Below are 22706 nucleotides of genomic sequence, written 5' to 3'. Positions count from 1 at the left end.
AAAGCTGAAACTGGATCCTTTCCTTACTCCTTATACGAAAATTAATTCGAGATGGATTAAAGACTTAAATGTTAGACCTAAAGCCATAAAAACCCTAGAAGAAAACCTAGTGAATACCATTCAGAACATAGGTATGGGCAAAGACTTCATGACTAAAACATCAAAAGAAATGGGAACAGAAGCCAAAATAGACAAGTGAGATCTAATTAAACTAAAGAATGTCTGCACAGTAAAAGAAACTATCATCAGAGTGAACAGGCAACCTACAGAATGGAAGCAAATTTTTGCAATCTACCCATCTGACAAAGGGCTAATATCCAGAATCTACAAAGAACTTCAACAAATTTACAAGAAAAAATCAAACAACCCCATCAAAAAATGGCAAAGGATGTGAACAGACACTTCTCTAAAGAAATCATTTATGCAGCCAACAGACACATGAAAAAATGCTTATCGTCACTGGACATCAGAGAAATGCAAATCTAAACCACAATGAGATACGATTTCACACCAGTTAGAATGGCGATCATTAAAAAGCCAGGAAACAACAGGTGCTGGAGAGGATGTGGAGAAATAGGAACACTTTTACACTGTTAGTGGGAGTGTAAACTAGTTCAACCACTATGGAAGACAGTGTGGTGATTCCTGAAAGATCTAAAAAACTAGAAATACCATTTGACCCAGCCATCCCATTACTGGGTATGTACCCAAAGGATTATAAATCATGCTACTATGAAGACAGCATGCACCCATATGTCTATTGCAGCACTATTCACAATAGCAATGACTTGGAACCAACCCAAATGTCCATCAGTGATAGACTGGATTAGGAAAATGTGGCACATATATACCATGGAATACTATGCAGCCGTAGGAAGGATGGGTTCATGTCTTTTATAGGGACATGGATGAAGTTGGAAACCATCATTCTCAGTAAACTATCGTGAGGACAGAAAACCAAACACCGCATATTCTCACTCATAGGGGACTTGAACAATGAGAACACTTCAACACAGGAAGGGAAATATCACACACTGGGCCTGTCATGGGGTTGGGGGAGGTGAGAGGGATAGCATTAGGAGAAATACCTAATGTAAATGATGAGTTAATGGGTGCAGCACACCAATATGGCACATGTATACATAGGTAAAAAAACCACACATGGTGCATGTGTACCCTAGAACTTAAAGTATAATAAAAATAAATAAAGAAATACATACATAAATAAACTAACCATAAAAAAACTCGACCTAGATCCTTCATATGTGCAGTTCATAATAGGGTTTGTGTTCCTATGAGAATCTAATGCTGCTGCTGATCTGACAGGAGGGAGAGCTCAGGCAGTAATATGAATGATGGGGAACAGTTGAAAATACAGATGAATCTTCACTCACTCGCCCACTGCTCACCTACTGCTGTTTGGCCCAGTTTCCAACAGGCTACAGGCCAGTTCTGGTCATGGCCTCAGGGTTGGGGACCCCGATCTAGATTATTTTACTGACCAATTTGCCTGACCTTAGAGGAGAGTTAATTTTAATTTGGCTCCCTAACCAGTAGGAGTGACACTTATAACCCTAGAAATCTAAGACTTTTAAAAAATCTTATCATTGACTGCTCTCACTCTCATCATTAACTGCTCTCACTCTCAAGCAAGAGACCAAGAGATCACCAGTATGGTTTGCAGGGCTGTATAGCCTCTGCAACCACAGTCTAAAAATGTATTTTAATCATAGGGAAGATAGCATGGGTGTGCCAAAGTTGTCAGAACCCAAATAGAACCCAGTTGAAAAAGAAGGGCTTGGGTGTTCCCTTCTCATTCTCCGACTTTGCTTATCCTCCTTGAGCAAAACCTCTTCTGTTATGACACTCTAAAGGGGGGGTTTTATAGTGACACAGTCCACAAGGTACCACTAAGTTAGTTTAACAAGATTACCTCTTTCATCATGCAGGCAAATAATCCATTCCTCTAAGTTCTCCTAGATCTCACAGGAAAGCAATCCCAAAGGCGCTCTCCATTCCTTTTATTTAAACCACGAGTCTCAATCCCTTGCTGGGTCATAGGCTGTCTGTCATTGCCTGGTACCTCTTTAGAACTAAGAGCAAATAAATTAGCTTTAGAATTGGTGCAAATTAGCTCACAGGTTCTCTGAAAACTTTCAGTCTCATCTGCAGGGGACAATAGCAGTGGCCAAGGAATTTCTTCTCTAGCTTTCTCAGAGGCCCTCTGTTGGATCTCTAATTTGACCCACCAGGCATCTTTGCCTGAGAGTCTAGGGCTAAGGAGAAGGGCCACTGGTGTCCCTCAGAACCAAAAAGCTTATGTAAACAATCTGCTAGCACTCTCTGAGAGTGCTCCATGGTGTTGGACAGCACTTTCTAAGACCTACTGATAGGGCTGGCAGAGTGCACCATGGGACACTCAGACTCTTGCAAATGATCCACTAGTATCCCCCAAGAAGTCTCAACTCTAGCATCTCCCACAAATTCCCTGGGCATCTGCATGCTTTTTGCTTTTCCAGAAAGGCATTGTGCTTAATTGACCACCTGCTCACAGCCATTTGTCATCAAGGGAGCTGCCAAGTGTGAAGATGGTCAATTAAGATAGCAAGCCAAATTGAAGGTAACAATTAAGTCTTTATTCACTTACTGCAACAACATAAGCAAGAGTCTAAACATGGAAGGTCACTGACTCCATCAATATTACATTTTCCCCACAAAATGACATTGGGCAAGGGTAGGATGTATCAGCATAGAAGGGAGGGTAACTTCTCACTGTATGTACAGCCTTGTGTACCATATCATAGACCATATATATTCATCCACACATAGATACACGTAATTATGTACCATAATTGATATTATACTATTGTTTCTGGTATATATATACACACACACACATACATGTATATATACATGTGTGTATATATATACATATAACTCTGTGTGTGTGTATATATATGTTCATATATTTGTGTGTGTGTATATATATATGTTCATTCAGCCAATCTCCTGTGCTTAAAAATCTCAATGGTTTTGAATACTTTGCAATTACAAATAATGCTGTATTGAATGACCTTGAGCATATGCATTTTCATTTTTTGGTCTATGATTATGTATTGACCTAAAGTATAAATAAGGAAAGTAGAGGCTAATCTAAAACACATTTAATATAGGAATATTTATGAAATAATAATACGTCTTCAACACACATTGAAACTTTTCTCACCATTTTCATGTCAGATCTAGCATTAAGGTAGTTTACTTATAACTTTGTAAGATGAAAGAAAATGTTGCTTCCACTTGTTATAAATTTGAACTCTAGGATTTCATAGTAGATTTTTTTTTGGTAAGGGACCAAATTTCTCTCTTAACATAGCGCATGGTGAAAAATCAAGTGAAAATTCTATGCTTAAACATCAAGATTCAGTGTCAAAAATCCAAGTGCAATTAGAGAAACAAGAAACTTCTGAAGGAGAAGGACGTAGCAGTAAGTATAATGATGATAGCTATTTTATATTATTTTAAATTAATCTCAAAGGCACTTTTTTCTTTGGTTCATACTTATGTATTTGAGTACATATATTTTATAGATAATTTATACTCTAAAGTGTAAATACTCTAACATAACTCAAGAACAAAAACAAAGATAATGATGTTTTGGTTAGAATTTCTTGTCATAATATTATTACACAACTTAGTTTATGCTCTCAGTATCCATCTCAGGACAATAACAGGCCAATAATTGTCTCATAAAAGATGGGTACCTTTCATCTGCTGCTGGCCATTTATGGGCACCTCTGATCTGTAGTAGTCCCAGTCGGTAGGCAGAGGTATTGCCGAGATCTGTAACTGAAGCAGCAAATGGAAATCAGAGAGGTACAAGGTCAGCCAAGGTGGCCAGTAGAAGGATTTCCAAGGTATTGTGTTGGTCAAGGCCCCATTCAAAGGTAGTGGTCTTTATGGTAACCTGATAGAGGATGCTGTCTGATCTCTGTGGATTGAATGTGACCATGGCAGCAGATGAATGGTCCCTCCTATTGCTCACATTGTTTTTACTTTTTGAGTCAGAGCTGGCCAAAGACATGACAATCATCATCTCTGGAATGGAACACCATAGCCTTTACAGATTACACCCAGGAATTTCACTTGGGTTTTAGGTCCTTGTGCCTTGTCCAATGATAATGGCACAGTACATGCTGCAGGTGGGTGAACAGAGCATCTGGTTCATTTTGGGTAGTGTCCTTGTCTGAGCCCACTAGGATGATTTCATAAACAGTGTGGAAGGTTATTGCTTCTTCCAGGAGTGGAACTTTGTCCAGGTCATAACCTATGCATTGATTACAAATAGTTGGGGAATTTTGGAAGCCTTGTGGAAAGATATTAGTGGTTTATTGTAACATATTCTACATAATTCTAACTAATCCTGATCATCCTCATGGAGAGGAATGCTGAAAGGACATTTGCTATGTCAACTGGTACATACCAAGTTCCTTCATCCTGAACAACAGCCTCTTTAACTGTCACAATGTCAGGTTACCGCTGGTGCCAAAGGTAGCACTTATGCTTTTTAGAACCCTTATCAGTACAGGGTTTAGGCACCTGAGGTCTTTCACGTAGGCCAGATGGGTCTATTTAATGCAGAAATAGTGTATAGATAATTGACTTCTTAAAGCTCAGCAATGGGGGAAATTATTCCCTTTATATCCCCAGAGTATTAATACTGGTTTTGGTAGACATTGGTACTAGGTGCCAGTAGTTTGGTAGGTCATGATCTTCCACATATCCCACAAAATACCTGGACTGCTGCAAATCCCATTAGGAGGTGGGTGTAAATGCTAGAGTTGGTTCATATAGAAAATATATTTAACCAGTAATATATTCAGTAGTAGAGGCCATGACAATAGGGATTTATAGTGACCCAAAGGGATCTACCTCATAGTTGGTTTAGAAAGAGGTCCTGTTTGTGGTGACCTCAGATTAAAAACTAGAAGGAATTATTTGTTTCCTCCTCATCCTCATGTCAGGGAATGTGAGGATCACAGTAATTTGTTGACCAGTATCCAAAAGACCCAAGAAATGTCATTTTTTCCCACCCCCACTTCAAACTTTGTCCTAAATGTAGGTCCTCAGTTCCCCACTGGGGATATAGGGACCTTGTACTAACCCCTAGTCATGCTCATTTGTGAAAGATGAGAGATCTGGGTAAAAGTAGGAAGGATCTGTATGTTAGACCCCACAATGTATCACTCTAAATTTGATAAGGTTACTTCCTTCATTAAGGTAGCAAACTACTCAAGTTTCAAGATTCACTGAGAAGGTTAAAGAAAATAACACTCACACTGCTCGTAGTGGACATCACCATATGGACCTTAGTGCCTGGTGGAACCACCGTGGCTCACTGTCTATTGGAGGGCCCATCAATCATACTCCTTTGAGACCCTGTTGTTTTGTGACCAATCTGATAGATCTCCTCTAGAAGGCCATTGCCTGGATTGAGCAGATTGCCATTTTTATGCCACTCTTTCCATTGGCCAGTGTTTGCTATCTGGGCAGCAGCTATGTTTTCCATGCTCAAAATTTGCCAGTTAATATCTGGACTATATCTGATCCACATGACCTTAGGAGGAGGTTTGATAACCAGCAGAATTGAAACAAGTGAATCTAGAAATCTGAGTCTGGTCAACAATCTTATCATCTGTTGTTTTCACTCTCACTATGCAACCAAGGGACTATCAGGGTGGCTGGCCAGGATACTGTAAAAAGCCCTTTGTAGGTTCTCTAATTTGAACCATTGAGGGAGCTTGGTTAGAAAACTGGGGTCTATATTCCCAGGCAAGATGGCCAAACAGGAACAGCTCCAGTCTGCAACTCCCAGCGAGACCAATGCAGAAGGCAGGTGGTTTCTGCATTTCCAACTGAGGTACCCAGTTCTTCTCATTGGGACTGGTTAGACAGTGGGTGCAGCTCAAGGAGGGTGAGCAGAAGCAGGGTGGGGCATTGCCTCACCCAGGAAGTGCAAGGGGTCAGGGAACTCCTTCCCCTGGCCAAGGGAAGCCGCGAGGGACTGTGCCATGAGGGACAGTGCCATCTGGCCCAGATACTATGCTTTTCCCACAGTCTTCACATCACGCAGACCAGATTCCTTCGAGTGCCTATACCACCAGGGCCCTAGGTTTCAAGCACAAAACTGGGTGGCTATTTGGGCAGACACTGAGCTAGTTGCAGGAGTTTTTTTCATATGACAGTGGCACATGGAATGCCAGTGAGACAGAACTGTTCACTCACCTGGAAAGGGGGCTGAAGCCAGGGAGCCGAGTGGTCTCCCTCAGTGGATCTCACCCTCACAGAGCCCAGCAAGCTAAAATCCACTGGTTTAAAATTCTCCCAGCCAGCACAGCAGTCTGAAGTCGACGTGGGACACTTAAGCTTGGTGAGGGGGAGGGGTGTCACCATTACTGAGGCTTGAGTAGGTGGTTTTCCCCTCACAGTGTAAATAAAGCTGCTGGGAAGTTCAAATTGGGTGCAGAACCCACCATAGTGCAGCAAAGCCGCTGTAGCCAGCCTGCTTCTCTAGATTCCTCCTCTCTGGGCAGGGCATCTCTGAAGGAAAGGCAGCAGACCCAGTCAGGGGCTTATAGGTAAAACTCCCATCTCCCTGGGACAGAGCATCTGGGGGAAGGGGCGGCTGTGGGCACAGCTTCAGCAAACTTAAATGTTCCTGACTGCTGGCTCTGAAGAGAGCAGCAGATCTCCCAGCACAGTGCTCGAGCTCTGCTAAGGCATAGACTGCCTCCTCAAATGGGTCCCTGACCCCCATGCCTCCTGATTGGGAGACACCTCCCAGCAGGGGTCGACAGAAACCTCATACAGGAGAGTTCCAGCTGGCATCTGGCCGGTGCCACCCTGGGACAAAGCTTCCAGAGGAAGGAGCAGGCAGTAATCTTTGCTGTTCTGTAGCCTCTGCTGGTGATACCCAGGAAAAAGGGTCTGGAGTGGATCTCCAGCAAACTCCGGCAGACCTGCAGAAGAGGAGCTGGACTGTTAGAAGGAAAACTAATAAAGAGAAAGCAATAGTATGAACATCAACAAAAAGGAAACTCATGCAAAAACCCCATCCAAAGGTCACCAACGTCAAAGACCAAAGGTAGATAAATCCACGAAGATGAGGAAAAACCAGTGCAAAAAGGCTGAAAATTCCAAAAGCCAGAATGTCTCTTCTTCTCCAAAGGATCACAACTCCTCGCCAGCAAAGGAATAAAACAGGAGAGAGAATGAGTTTGATGAATTGACAGAAGTAGGCTTCAGGAGGTAGATAATAACAAACTCCTCTGAGCTAAGGGAGCATGTTCTAACCCAATGTAAGGAATCTAAGAACCTTGGTAAAAGGTCAAAGGAACTGTTAACTAGAATAACCAGTTTAGAGAAGAGCATAAATGACCTGATTGAACTGAAAAACAGAGCACGAAAACTTTGTGAAGCATACACAAGTATCAACAGATTAATCGATCAAGTGGAAGAAAGGATATCAGAGATTGAAGATCAACTTAATGAAATAAAGTGTGAAGACAAGATTAAACAGGATGAAAAGGAAATAACAAAGCCTCCAAGAAATACGGGACTATGTGAAAAGATCAAACTTACAATTCATTGGTGTACCTGAAAGAGATAGGGAGAATGGAACCAAGTTGGAAAACACCCTTCAGGATATTATCCAGGAGAACTTCCCCAAAATAGCAAGACAGGTCAACTTTCAAATTCAGGAAATACAGAGAACGCCACAAAGATACTCCCCAAGTAGAGCAACCCCAAGACACCTAATCATCAGATTTACCAAGGTTGAAATGAATGACAAAATGTTAAGGGCAGCCAGAGAGAAAGGTCAGGTTACCTACAAAGGGAAGCCCATCAGACTAACAGCAGTTATCTCTGCAGAAACCCTACAAGCCAGAAGGGAGTGGGGGCCAATGTTTAATATTCTTAAAGAATTTTCAACCCAGAATTTCATATTCAGCCAAACCAAGCTAAGCTCATGAGCAAAGGAGAAACAAAATCCTTTACAGACAAGCAAATGCTGAGAGAGATTTTGTCACCACCAGACCTGCCTTACAAGAGTTCCTGAAGGAAGCACTAAATATGAAGGAAAGGAAAAACTGGTAGCAGCCACTACAAAAACATACCAAAATATTAAGACCAATGACACTGTGAAGAAACTGCCTCAACTAATGTGCAAAATAGCCAGCTAACATCATGATGACAGGATTGAATTCACACATAACGATATTAACCTTAAATGTAAACGAGAAAATGCCCCAGTTAAAAGACACACCCATTGGTGTGCTATATTCAGGAGACCCATTTCACATGCAAAGACACACATAGCCTCAAAATAATGGGATGGAGGAATATTTACCAAGCAAATGGAAAGCAAAAAAAACCCAGAGGCTGCAATCCTAGTCTCTGATAAAACAGACTTTAAACCAACAAAGATCAAAAAAGACAAAGAAGGGCATTACATAATGGTAAAGGGATCAATGCAACAAGAAGAGCTAACTATCCTAAATATATATGCACCCAATACAGGAGCACCCAGATTAATAAAGAAAGTTCTTAGAGACCTACAAAGAGACTTAGATGCCCACACAATAATCGTGGGAGACTTTAACATCCCACTGTCGATATTAGACAGATCAATGAGACAGAAAATTAACAAGGATATTCAGGACTTGAACTCAACTCTGCACCAAGTGGACCTAATAGACATATACAGAGCTCTCCACCCCAGATCAACAGAATATAAACTCTTCTCTGCACCACATTGCACTTATTCTAAAATTGACCGCATAATTGGAAGCAAATTATAACTCCTCAGCAAATGCAAAAGAATGGAAATCATAACAAGCTCTCAGACCACAGTGCAATCAAATTAAAATTCAGGATTAAGATACACACTTAAACTCAGACTACTACATCAAAACTGAACAACCTGCTCCTGAATGACTACTGGGTAAATAACGAAATGAAGGCAGAAATAAATTAAATTATTTGAAACCAATGAGAACAAAGACACAACAGACAAGAATCTCTGGAACACATTTAAAGCAGTGTGTACAGGGAAATTTATAGCACTAAATGCCCACATGAGAAAGTGGGAAAGATCTAAAATCGACACCCTAACATCACAAAAGAATTGGAGAAGCAAGAGCAAACAAATTCAAAAGCTAGCAGAAGACAAGAAATAACTAAGATCAGAGCAGGACTGAGGGAGATAGAGACACAAAAAACCCTTCAAAAATCAATGAATTCAGGAGCTGTTTTTTTGAAAAAGTTAACAAAATGAGCCAGACTAATAAAGAGGAAAAGAGAGAAGAATCAAATAGAAACAATAAAAAATGATAAAGGGGATATCACCCTGGATCCCACAAAAATACAAATTATCATCAGAGAATACTATAAACACCTTTATGAAAATAAACTAGAAAATCTAGAAGAAATGGTTAAATTCCTGGACACATACACCTTCCCAAGATTTAACCAGGAAGAAGTAGAATCCCTGAATAGACCAATAAGAAGCTCTGAAATTGAAATAGTAATTAATAGCCTACCAACCAAAAAAAAAAAAAAGATGTCCAGGACCAGATAGATTCACAATCAAATTCTACCAGAGGTGCAAAGAGGAGCTGGTACCATTCCTTCTGAAACTATTCCAAACAGTAGAGAAAGATGGAATTTTCCTTAACTCATTTTATGAGGCCAGCCAGCATCATCCTGATCCCAAAACCTGGCAGAGACACAACAACAACAACAACAAAAATTCAGGCCAATATCCCTGATGAACATTGATGTGAAAATTCTCAGTAAAATTCTGGCAAACAGAATCCAGCTGCACATTAAAAAGCTTATCCACCACGATCAAGTCAGCTTCATCCCTGGGACACAAGGCTGGTTCAACATATGCAAATCAATAAATGTAATCCATCACATAAACAGAACCAATGACAAAAACCACATGATTATCTCAATAGATGCGGAAAAGGCCTTTGACAAAATTCAACACCCCTTCATGCTAAGAACACTCAATAAACTAGGTAATGATGGAGTGTATCTCAAAATAATAAGAGCTATTTATGACAAACCCACAGCCAATATCATACTGAATGGGCAACAGCTGGAAACGTTCCCTTTGAAAACCAGCACAAGCCAGCACAAGACAAGGATGCCCTCTCTCACCACTCCTATTCAACATAGTATTGGAAGTTCTGGCCAGGGCAATAAGGCAAGAGAAGAAAATAAAAGGTATTCAAATAGAATGAGAGGAAGTCAAATTGTCTCTGTTTGCAGATGACATGACTGTACATTTTGAAAGCTCCATTGTCTCAGCCCAAAAAGTTCTTAAGCTGATAAGCAATTTCAGCAAAGTCTCAGGATACAAAATCAATGTGTAAAAATCACAAGCATTCCTATACACCAGTAATAGACAAACAGAGAGCCAAATCATAAGTGAACTTCCATTCACAAATGCTGCAAAGAAAATAAAATACCTAGGAATCCAACTTATAAGGGATATGAAGGACCTCTTCAAGGAGAGCTACAAACCACTGCTAGATGAAATAAGAGAAGAGAAAAGCCAATGAATAAACATTCCATGCTCATGGATAGGAATCATCAATATCATGAAAATGGCCATACTATAAACTATAAAATAATTTATAGATTCAATGCTATTCCCATCAAGCTACCATTGACTTTCTTCACAGAATTGGAAAAAACTACCTTAAATTTCATATGGAACCAAAAAAAGAGCCCACATAGTCAAGACAATCCTCAGCAAAAAGAACAAAGCTGGAGGCATCATGCTACCTGACTTAAAACTATACTACAAGGCTACAGTCACCAAAACAGCATGGTACTGGTACCAAAACAGATATATAGACCAATGGAACAGAACAGAGGCCTCAAAAAAAAAGTCACACATGTAGAGCCATCTGATCTTTGACAAACCTGAAAAAAAAACAAGTAATGGGGAAAGGAAAAATGGTGTTGGGAAAAGTGGCTAGCCATATGCAGAAAACTGAAACGGGACCCCTTCCTTACACCTTATACAAAAATTAACTCAAGATAGATTAAAGACTTAAATGTAAGACCTAAAACCATAAAAACCCTAAAAGAAAACCTAGGCAATACCATTCAGGACAGAGGCATGGACAAAGACTTCATGACTACAACACCAAAAGCAATTGCAATAAAAGCCAAAATTGACAAAAGAGATCTAAGTAAACTAAAGAGCTTCTGCACAACAAAAGAAACTATCATCAGCATGATCAGGCAACCTATAGAATGGGAGAAAATTTTTGCAATTTATCCATCTGACAAAGGACTAATATCCAGAATCTACAAGGAACTTAAACAAATTTATAAGAAAACCCAAACAACCTAATCAAAAAGTGGGTGAAGAATATGAACAGACACTTTTCAAAAGAAGACATTTATGCGGCCAACAAACGTGAAAAAAAGCTCATCATCACTGGTCATTAGAGAAATGCAAATCAAAACCACAATGAGATACCATCTCATGTCAATTAGAATGGTGATCATTAAAAAGTCTGGAAACAGCAGATGCTGGGGAGGATATGAAGAAAATGCTTTTACACTGTTGGTAGGAGTGTAAATTAGTTCAACCATTGTGGAAGATAGTGTGGCAATTCCTCAAGGATCTAGAACTAGAAATACAATTTGACCCAGCAATCCCATTACTGGGTATATACCCAAACAATTATAAATTATTATACTATAAAGACACATGCACATGTATGTTTATTGCAGCACTATTCACAATAGCAAAGACTTGAACCAACCCAAATGCCCATCAATGATAGACTGGATAAAGAAAACATGGCACATATATACCATGGAATACTATGCAGCCATAAAAATGGATGAGTTCATGTCCTTTGCAGGGACATGGATGAAGCTAGAAACCATCATTCTCAGAAACTAACACAGGAACAGAAAACCAAACACTGCATGTTCTCTCTCATAAGTGGGAGAAGAATAATGTGAACATATGGGCACAGGGAGTGGAACATCACACACTGGGGCCCGTTGTGGGGTAGGGAGGCAAGGGGAGGGATAGCATTAGGAGAAATACCTAATGTAGATGATGGGTTGATGGGTGCAGCAAACCACCATGGCACATGTATACCTATGTAACAAACCTGCACGTTCTGCATATGTATCCCAGAACTTTAAGTATAATTATAATTTAAAAAAGACAACTGGGGGCTAAGGGAAGGATAGTGATTCCCCTGAGAACATAGAATCTTATGTAAACATCTCTTAGAACTCTCTGTGGCATTCACGGCACTTTCTGGGACCCATTGGCATAGCTGATGACCCTCAGACTCTTGCAGATGATCTGTACGCACTACCTAAAAGTGCCCCAGAGGCTTTCCAGTATCTCCCCAAAATGCTCAGTAGTAGCTTCAGGAATTTTGGTTTATGATTGCATAATCCCAGCACTTTGAGAGACTGAAGTGGGTATATTACTTGAGCTCAGGAGTTCAAGACCAGCCTGGGCAACATGGCAAAACCCTGTGTCTACAAAAAAAAAATAAAAATAAAAAATAAAAAATTAGCCATGTGTAGTGGCTCACGCCTGTAGTCCCAGCTACTTGGGGGGCTGAAATGGAGAATAGCTTGAGCCTAGGAGGTTGAGGCTGTAGTGAGCCGTGTTCACACCACTGTGCTCCATTCTGAGTGACAAAGCAAAAACCTGACTCAAAAAGAAAAAAGGTATTTTATACTGTGAGCTAATATGTTAATACCCCAAGATAATTTTAAAAAATAGCCCAGAATTGGTGACCTTTGGTTGAACTTTATAATACTATTTCATGTCTATGAGTCATAGAATCAGTATCCACCAATGTCCAATAACTGGCCAAAATTTGTCTCATGAAGAATGTGTAGATTTCAGCTGATTTGGGGAGATTATGAATTCAAAAACCCAATGGACACCTCAGTCCTGTGTCAGTGTCTTTCTGTCTAATTGGTGAACAGAGAAGTTGCTGAAATCTATAACTCAAAGGCAAATGTGGATCACAAGGGCTCAGGGTAAAGTTAGCAGCATGGCCCATTGGAAAGCCTGCAGGCAATCCTGTTGGTCAGAACATCACTCAAAAGTGGCAGCCTTACTAGAAACACAATATATGGGTGTCATCTAGATTTCTGCTTGTGTGATGTGAATGTTCTAGTAGCTGAATAGTCCCAGTAGTCTCTGGGACTTCTTTATATTTGTTGGGATAGAGTGGGCCAAAGGCTTGACAATTGTCTCCTCTGAAATAAGACCTTATGCCCCTTTCTAGATCATACCCTGGAATTCACTTGGGTTTTAGGTCTTTGTACCTTGTCTGTATTCTTGGGCTAGCTGTGTTGCTGCATGTGGGTCAACAGGGCAACAGTTTTTCTTTGGTAGTGTCTGGACCCACCAGGAAGATGCCTTCAATATAGTAGAAGGTTAGATCAGGGACATGGATATTGAAAAGAGTATTTGACATGTCAGTTGTTGTATACTAAGTTCCTTTGTCTTGTGCAGTAGCCTCTGTGACAGTCACACAGTCAGTACTACCAGTGCTTAGGACAACACTAATGCAATGAACTGCCAATAATCAATCGCATCTCTATGAGTACCCAAGGCCAGTACTCAGGCCCCATCGGATTATTGAATGGAAAATTAGTCCCATAGAAAACTGGGTTTATGAAATGAAGTAGTTATATCTTTTCTCCCTTAGTTCGTGGATTTTTTTTTTTTTTTTTTTTTTTTTTGGTAGACAATAGCATTAGGTACAATTACTCAGGTAAATTCATGGTCCCCACATGTCCCACCAAATGGCCCTAACTAGAGCAATTTTCTTTGGGGCTTGGGAATGAATTCAAGCAGGAATATACTAAAACAATATATCTATACTGTTATACATTCAGTAGTGGGGTCCATAACAATGGAGGTTTTAGTGGTCCAGTGGGACCCGTGCATACTTGTGTTTGGGTAAGAGTGCTAGTGAAGTTGGCTTCATGCCCCAAGCCAAAGAGGATTATCTGTTTCTCCCTTGTATTAGGTTCCTAGTGCTACCATAACAAATAACCACAAACTAGGCAGCTTAACCAATGGAAATTTACTGTCTCAGAGTTCTTGAGGCTAGTAGTACAACATAAGGTATCAGCAGGGTTGGTTCTTTTTGAGAGACTGTCAGTGAGAATCTGTTAAATGCCTCTGTTCTAATTTGTGGTAGTTCATTGGCAACATTTGGTGTTCCTTGGCTTGGAGATGCATCACTCTGGTCTCTGCTTTCATCCCCACATGACTTTTTCTCAGTATACTTGTCTACCTAAATATCCTGTTTTTATAAGGATATTATTCTTATTGGACTAAAGCCTACTGTTATGATCTCATTTTTAGTTGATTATTTTTGTAAAGACTCTATTTCCAAACAAAATCATGTTCTGAGGCACTAGGGTTTAGGAATTCTACAAATTTGGGGAAGATAGTGGGTACAATTCAACCTATAACAGTCTACTCTCTGATTCTAAATAGTCCTGTTCTTCCCACATGCAAAATACATTCACCCCATCAGAACATCTCCAAAAGTTCAACGCTAATTCCAAAATCTTCTCTAAGCATCATCAATTCAAAGTTCCAAATTTCATCATTTAAATCATTTAGATAATTATGGGAGAGACTTGAGATATGATTCATCCTGTGCAGAAGTCCTATTCATTTGTGAACCTGTAAAACCAGACATTGCATTATCTGCTTCCAAAATGTAGTGGTGGGGCAGGCATAGGACAGACATTTTCGTTCCTAAAGGGAAAAATTGGAAGAAAAAAAAGAGATCACAAGTCCCAAACAAATTCAGAATCTGGCAGGGTAAATGTCTTTAGATTTTCAGACTTGAAAGTAGTCCTCTTGGTTCAATGCCCTGTCCTCTGAGCCTAGTGGGGTATGGCCCTGCCTCCTTTGATGTAGGTGGTGGCCCACCTCTTCAAACAGAAGGGGCAACAGCCCAGCCCTCTGGCCTGTGTCTTCTGGGCTCTTGGTGACAGTAGAAGCCCCACTGGTATTGGGACCATCCTTAGGGTCATTGTTCCTTTCTCTTGAAGGATAACACAATTGCAGCAGAATAGTTTATTGACCTGTTCCCTGTCTATAGAATCTTAGCAATCTGAAAGCCAACTTCTATTTCATCCTTTCTCTATCCCCTTCAGTTCAAGTTGTCAGGATTTCTGCTGAGATGGTTGATTAGATCCACAATTCACATATCTCATCTATTTAGCAAATAGTTGTGCAGTCATATCCTTGATGTTCTTTCCACAATGTGCTTTCTTATTTTTTTCAATACTGATAGGCTGAAGATTTTCTGAATTTTATGTTCTGTTTTCATTTTACTTAACAATTCCTTATTTGATTTATCTATTTCCCTCTTGCATCTTACTATAACAGAAAAGAGAAACCAAGATGTGCCTTAAACACTTTACCTAGAATCTTCTCAGATAAATATCCAAGTTCATTGCTTACAAATTTTACTTTCCACCCAACAGACAGAATTCAGAGAAGCTCTTTGCAATTTTATAACAAAGATCACTTTTCCTCCAGTTTCCAATATGTTCTTCATTTCCATCTGAGACCTCACTAGAAGCACCTTTAACATTCATATTTCTGTCAACATTCTGTTCATGACAATATATGTGTATATCTAAGATGAGAGAAGCTTTCTCTGTAGTTCTTCCCTTTTCTTTCTGAGCCTTCACCAGAATCACCTTTAATATCCATATTTCTACCAACAATCTCTTCAAGGTAATCTAAGTTTTTTCTATCATATACCTCAAAACTCTTGCATCCTCTACCCATTACCCAATTCCAAAGTCATTTACACATTTTAAAGTATTTGTTACAGCAGTGATCCTCTTCCCAGTGGTAGGGCTACCATTACAAACTACCCACAAATTGGGTGGCTTCAACAACAAAAAATTATAGTCAGTGGACTAGAAGTCTGGGACCAAGGTGTTGACAGGGTTGGTTCCTTCTGAGAACTAGAGGGAAAATCAATTCCATGCCTCTGCCCGAGCTCCTTGTGGGTTGCTATTTTTGACATTCCTTGGCTTCTATATGCATCACCCCAATCTCTGCCGTCAATTTCACATGTCATTTTCCCAGTGTGTGTGGGTGCTCCAATTTTCTGTTTTTATAAGGACAACATTTATATTGAATTAAGGCCCACTCTAATGACCTCATTTTCATTTATCTCTGTAAAGTTCCTATTTCCAAATAAGATCACATTCTGTGATACCAAAGGTTAGGACTTCAACTTATCTGTTTCAGAGGGGCACAATTCAACCCGTAACCCTCCCATCATAGTGTTAGGGATTATGGAGATCACAGTTAGTTGTGCACCAAATCCAAAAGGCCCAAGAAATGCAGTGCTCCTCTATATCCCTATTGAACTTTTACCTTATATAACAAGGTAAAAGAAAAGAACAACCACCGTTCTTCATAGGGACATAGGGACCTTGGCCTAATCCTTAGTCTTGTTTAGTTTTGAAGGCTGAGACATCAGTTAAGAGTTGAATGAGAGTCTCCAGTTCTCCTCCAGCTTCACTGAGAGTAGCAGAAGGAATAGCGCTTTATTAATCAAGATCCATTACTTTGTAGACCCTAGCAGACCACCCTCTAGGGCCCCATGGCTCACTACCTTGCCATGAGTTCCTTGATGTCTGGAGAGCCCATCAATTTCCTCTTTGAGAACCCACATGTAAGTAACCAGAACCAGCGATCTTGTTGTGAAAGTGCTTGCCCAGATGGTCCTGGAGAGAGCGTGTGATTACCAGTTTTGCATCACTCTTTCTGCCAGCCAGTTGTTGCTATCTGTGCAGTAGCTTCTTTTTCAATTCTGATGATTTGTCATCAGTGAATATCTGGATTGTGTCACAGACTGATCAGCATGGCCTTATGAGGAGGTTTAATTGAGTTCAATAACCAGTAGGAGTAAAACGAATGAACCTAAAAAACTGAGTCTCATTGACAGTCTCATCTACCACCAGGGTGGCTCACAGGGAAGCTGTATACACTGGAAGAATAGAATAGTCCAACTATGTTTTTTAAAGTCAAGGAACTTATCGAAACAAATCTTTCTAAGCCCAAGTAATATCCAGCTGAGGATGTAGATGGTTTTGGATGCTTGCAGGTTTTCATCCCAGTCCTCTCTTCCTCCTCCTCTTTAGGCAAAGTGGCTGCTAATAGTATACTCTGAAAGTGGGGATCTATAATGATACACCCCACAAGATGACACTCTCACTAAGTTTTCCTTCTACATCATGGAGGTGAAAAACCCAAGTCTCTAAGATCACTTCAGATAGATGGGTGAAGTAACTCCAAAGGGTTCTACATTCTTTTGCATTTTAGGCATGAGTCTCAATAATTTGCTGCATCACAGGCTGTCTTTCAGTGTCAGAGACATGCTTAGAGCTAACACTAGTAACTGGGTGCAGCTCAGCAACTCAGGGTCTCTGATGACTTTTATTGCCATTGCCTCTGAGATTGTATTACTAGGTAGGGATTGCTTCCCCAGCTTTCCTAGAGTTCCTCTTTGGGATTTATAATTTAACCCACCAAGCAAGCCCAGCCAGGGAATTGGAAGCTAAAGGGAAGGATCATTAGTTCTCCCTGAGATCTGAAAAGCTTATATAAACAATCACTAGCATTCCCCCAAAGCAACCCCAGGGCCCACAAAATACTTCCTGAGACACATTGTCATGGCTGGTGAAGTGCTCTAATGGGACTCCCAGACTCTTGCAAAGGATTCATTACCATCATCCATGAGTGTCCCATGCATTTCTCTAACATCTCCCAAAAAATCTCCATGGGATGCTCAGGGTTCTTTTCCTTTCTAGAAAGGCAACATATTTACTGGTCAACTCTGCTCACTGCACCACTTTGTCAGCGAGAGAGCTGCCAGTTGTTGAGTTAGTCAATTAATATAACAAGTCAAACCGAAAGGAATAATTAAGGCTTTTTTTCGGATATTGTGATAATATAAACAAGAGTCTACACAGGAAAGGGCCCAACTTTAGCAGAATTCCACTTTTCCTTGTTAAAGGAACCAGGTGAGTGGCAGATGTTTCATTTAAAAATGGGGGGATCATTTCATTGCCACGGGAACCCCAAATAAAAAGCTCTTACCATTATATAGATGTGGCATGTGGAGAAGACCAGGAGTGGAAAAGTACTGAACACTGTCAGAAGAAAGTTGTCTTCAAGGCTGCCCCAGTAAGGTCATCTAAGCAGAGTCCCCTGAATAATACAATGCCTTAGTTGAGCTCTCTACTCCCTCACAAGAAGGACTCCAAATGGAGGGTTCCTGAGCTAGGTGTGCAGAGATGAGTAAGAGCATGGTTGGTCTGGGGAGATCTGAACCCATACCTGCACATCTGTACAGAGACCACAGTGCACTGGCTCTATGTTACATCCAGTGCAGGGTGGAAAGTTGTCTTCCACGATAACTGCCAGATAATACCTTTGTACTTGTCTATGGGTGTGCCTGAAAGATCACACACAAGATTTTAACTTGAACCCATACTCCTTAGAATACACATATATATTTATGTGTATATATCTACTTACACGTACATACACATGTGTATGTGTATATGTTTATACATAAACATGCACGGGCACATATGCATGCATGTGTACATGAATACACATATTTTAGAAATCATGAGATCTCTTGGATACCTTTAATTTTAGTGTCTCAGGGCTTGTTCTTGACTTCCTTCATTTTGTATGTGTATGTCCTTTCTTTTGTATTTTGAATCCTGACTCTCAAAGCACCAACTGATTTATGCATTTGCTCTATCCTGTAATACTTTGAAACTTTCACAGAATTGCTTAGCATATACTACTACAAAAACAAACATACTAAAAGAATTTCATGATTTGTTTGCAGTCTGCCCCCAACACTCTTGCCCAAGACTGAGGGTATGTTTCAAATACTGTATTTATTAGTTACATGAATTAGTACTTGTTTTTTTGTTCCATATAGTAGGTTCATTTTATTAAGTTTCCTTTCAGTTTTAGTTTCTGCTTCTTATCCTTATTGAATTAATTTTATTTTTAGAATATTGTGTTCATGCATTTTGCATTGCTGTAAAGGAATACCTGAGGCTAGGTAATTTATAAAGAAAAGAGGCTTATTTGGCTTACGATTATGTAGGCTGTACAAGCATGGTACCAACATCTGTTCAACTTCTGATGAGGCTTCAGGAAGATTTTAGCTATGGCAGAAGGGAAGGGCATGTCACATGGCAAGAGAAGCAAGAGAGAGATGAAGGACATCCCAAAATCTTCATCAACAACCAGATCTTATGTGAACTCCTTACCATAGAGAGAGCACCAAGCCGTTCGTGAAGGATCTGCCCCCATGACCCAAACACCTCCCACCAGGCAATACCTCCAACCTTAGAAATCACATTTCAACATGAGATTTGGAGGGGACACACGTCCAAACCATATCAAATATGTAGAACATTATCCTATCTCCAAAAGTAAATATTATACAGAAGATATTCTTAAAAGAATATAATCTCTGCACAGTCCTTCTCTTTGTATTCCCTTCCTTTTTCCTACCCTGTTGTCTTGTAGATAACCAACTACAGTGTTTGCTTGCTTATTTTACCTGTGTCTCATTTTGAAAAGGTTAATATTTCTCTATTTCTCTCTATTTTTTTCTGATTAGTTATTTCTGACCCAAAAGTTACCATCCCAGATATCCTGTTTTTAAGATTATTTTTCACTTAACATTATCTTCTAGAAATCCCTCTATGTTAGTTTATAGAAACCTTTATTATTTTTACATAATATGTATAGTATTATGTATAGTGATATGTATTTATAGCATATCATAATTTACAGTATATATCTTTATTGAGTCAATATATTATACTTGAATATTTAGATGTGTTGAATATTTTGCAATTACAAATAATATGGTAATGAATAATGTGCATACAAATTTTTATTGTTTGGTCTGTTATTATTATTAACCTGCAGTGTAAATAACCCATGAATTCTGAAGACCAATAGAAAATATACTTGATGCCTTAGAATATTTATGATATAATGAGACAGCTTATGTAACACCCATTAAAACTATTTTCATCATTTTAATGTCAGATTTAAATTATGGTGATTTACTTATAATTTTATAAAAATTAGAAAAAATATTGCTGCATACTTGTTATAAACTTCAAATATAGAGATTTCACAATAGATTTGTTTTTTCATTTTGCGGACTAAATACATCTCTTTATGTGGCTCATTTTGTAGTACCAGATAAAAATTCTATGTTTGTTCATCAAGATTCAGTGTCAAAACTCCAAATGCAAGAAAAGAAAAAAGTAACTCCTGGAAGGGAAAGGCGTAATAGTAAGTGTAGTAATTATAGATAACTTTAAATTATTTTAAAATTGAACTTATCAGAAGATCTTTTTCTTTGATTCCTGAATGTGTATTTTAGCATATATTTTAAGGAAATTGTAGACTTTGCCTGAAGTATGAACACTTTAAGGTAAGTAAAGAGCAAAAATGAAAATGTTAACTTCATGTTGGAGTTTCTGGTCATAAGATTATTTCACAGCCATTGGATATGCACTCAATATCTATCAAGGCCCAATAATTGGCCTATAGTATCTCAAAGAGTATACCTTTCAGCTGACTCTGGGAGATTACAGTTTCCTGGAGATTATACCCAGTGATCACTTATCACGTGTAGCGATGTTGTTCTTCTCTAGCCTTCAGTCAACAAACTGAGAGGTTGTTGAGATCTGTAACTCAAACAGCAAGTGGGAATTACAGGAGCCAAGGAGAAGGATAGTCCTGAAGGCTTGTTGGTTAGCCCTAGGGCATTTTGTTGGTTGAGCGCCACACAAAGGTAAGGTCTTCTTGGTACCCTCATAGATGGGTGGCCATCAAGTTTCTTGTGTGGTGGGGAGTGTTAAAATGTCCATGACCAACAATGATTGAGCTTCCTTTTCATTTTAGGGGATTGAGAGGACCAAAAGATAGGCAGTCATCTCCTCTGGAATGCGATGTGCTCCTTCCCAGATTACAACACAAGGATTTCACTTTAGTGCTAAGTTTTTGTATGTATTAATGGCCCAACCAGTCTTTATTAGTTGGTGCCTGTGTCTGGACCCACCAGGAAAATGCTTTCAATATAGTAGAAAGCTAGTGTACCCTCCAAGAGCAGAAATTTTTCCAGGTTACGCCCTATCCATGGATGATAGATAGTTGGGGATTTTGGGTAGTCTTGTCGAAGGACATTAGTGGTATATTGCAACCTATTCCACATAAGAATACACTGATCCTTATCATTGGTATGGACAGGGATGCTGAAAAAGGAATTTTGTATATCAGTTGTTGTATACTAAGTTCTTTTCTCTCGGGCAGTAGTGTCTATGAGAGTCACAAAGTCAGGTAGTGCCAGCACCCAGGGCTGCACTGTGGCATTGAGCAGCCAATAATGCATTGAGGCTGTGTGCATTTGAGGTCATGTGCACAGGTCAGATGGAGCTGTTTAATGGAGGATTAGTCTCACAGGAAACTTTGTCATCCTTAAGTACAGCAGTGAAGGCATTTATTTCCTTTTTTACCCCAAGCAATCAGTGTTGTTTTTGAGAAACAACAGCACAAGGTAGTCGGGTAGGTTCATGGCCTTTCACATGCCCCACTAAAATGACCCCAACTGAGCAATTTTCTTCAGTGCTTGTGGGCAAAGGTGAGCAGGTGTTCACTTAGTGATACATTTATAACAAAATATATTGAGTAGTGTGCACTATAACAGTAGAATTTGTAATTGGCTAAAGAGACCCACCCAAAGTTGGGTCTAGATAAAGTCCCCATTGGTGGTGACCTCAGACTTCAAACTAGAGAGAATTATCAGTTTCCCCTTCATTCTGATGCTGAAGTATATATTCACAGTCACTTATATACCAGTATCCAAAGGCCCAAGAAATATAATTATCCACACCTTCCCATTTAACTCTGAACTGGGTCCCCACTGGGGATTTGGGACTTAGCCTAACCCCTGGTCTTGTTCATTGTTGGAAGATGAGAGTTCTCAGTAAAAATTAGAGGGGCTCATTAATTCATCTCCAAATTCACAGGGAAGAGTGGATGGAGTAACATTTTATTAATCATAGAGTCCTCAATGTGCTGACCCTAGTAGGGCCCATCAACTTCATTGTTTAGTAGCCTGATCTAGAGATTGTCTCTACATGCATCATTCAGGAGAGGGCGCTTGATTGCCATTTTATTAGGTTGGTGCAAAAGCAATTGCGGTTTTTGCCATTAAATTGCTTTTGCACCAACCTAATACATCACTTTCCTGCTGGTCAGTCTTTTCTACCTCAGGAGCTGCTGCTTTTCCCATGCCTGAAAATTTTTCAGTTAAGTTCTGGATTTTGTCACAGAACGTATGACCTGACCTTATGCGTGAGTTTCATTGAATTGGAAAATCAGCAAGAGTGGCATGAAAGAACCTAGAAATCTGAGTCTGGTCAACCACCTCCTCTATTGTTCTTACTCTTGATTGTAGAACCAAAGGACTACCGGCGTTGTGATTCACAGGGCTGCTCTAGCCTCTGCAAGGGTGGTCCAAACG

At 39.7% G+C, this 22706-nt stretch overlaps 1 protein-coding gene across 1 annotated transcript in view; it reads left to right on the top strand.

The window, feature by feature from the left end:
• Positions 1–22706, top strand: part of LOC111546654 (coiled-coil domain-containing protein 7) — a 218018-nt gene that overhangs the window by 19164 nt on the left and 176148 nt on the right. The window contains exons 4-5 of the mRNA XM_026446846.1: positions 3377–3487; positions 20372–20470. Coding sequence (XP_026302631.1) covers positions 3377–3487; positions 20372–20470 — 210 coding nt within the window. The remainder of the gene's footprint in view (positions 1–3376; positions 3488–20371; positions 20471–22706) is intronic.

The sequence above is a fragment of the Piliocolobus tephrosceles genome, chromosome 9 (assembly GCF_002776525.5).
Source record: "Piliocolobus tephrosceles isolate RC106 chromosome 9, ASM277652v3, whole genome shotgun sequence".
NCBI lineage: Eukaryota > Metazoa > Chordata > Mammalia > Primates > Cercopithecidae > Piliocolobus > Piliocolobus tephrosceles.
Note: the sequence above shows the minus strand (reverse complement) of the source record. Positions and strands in the feature narration are given on the sequence as shown.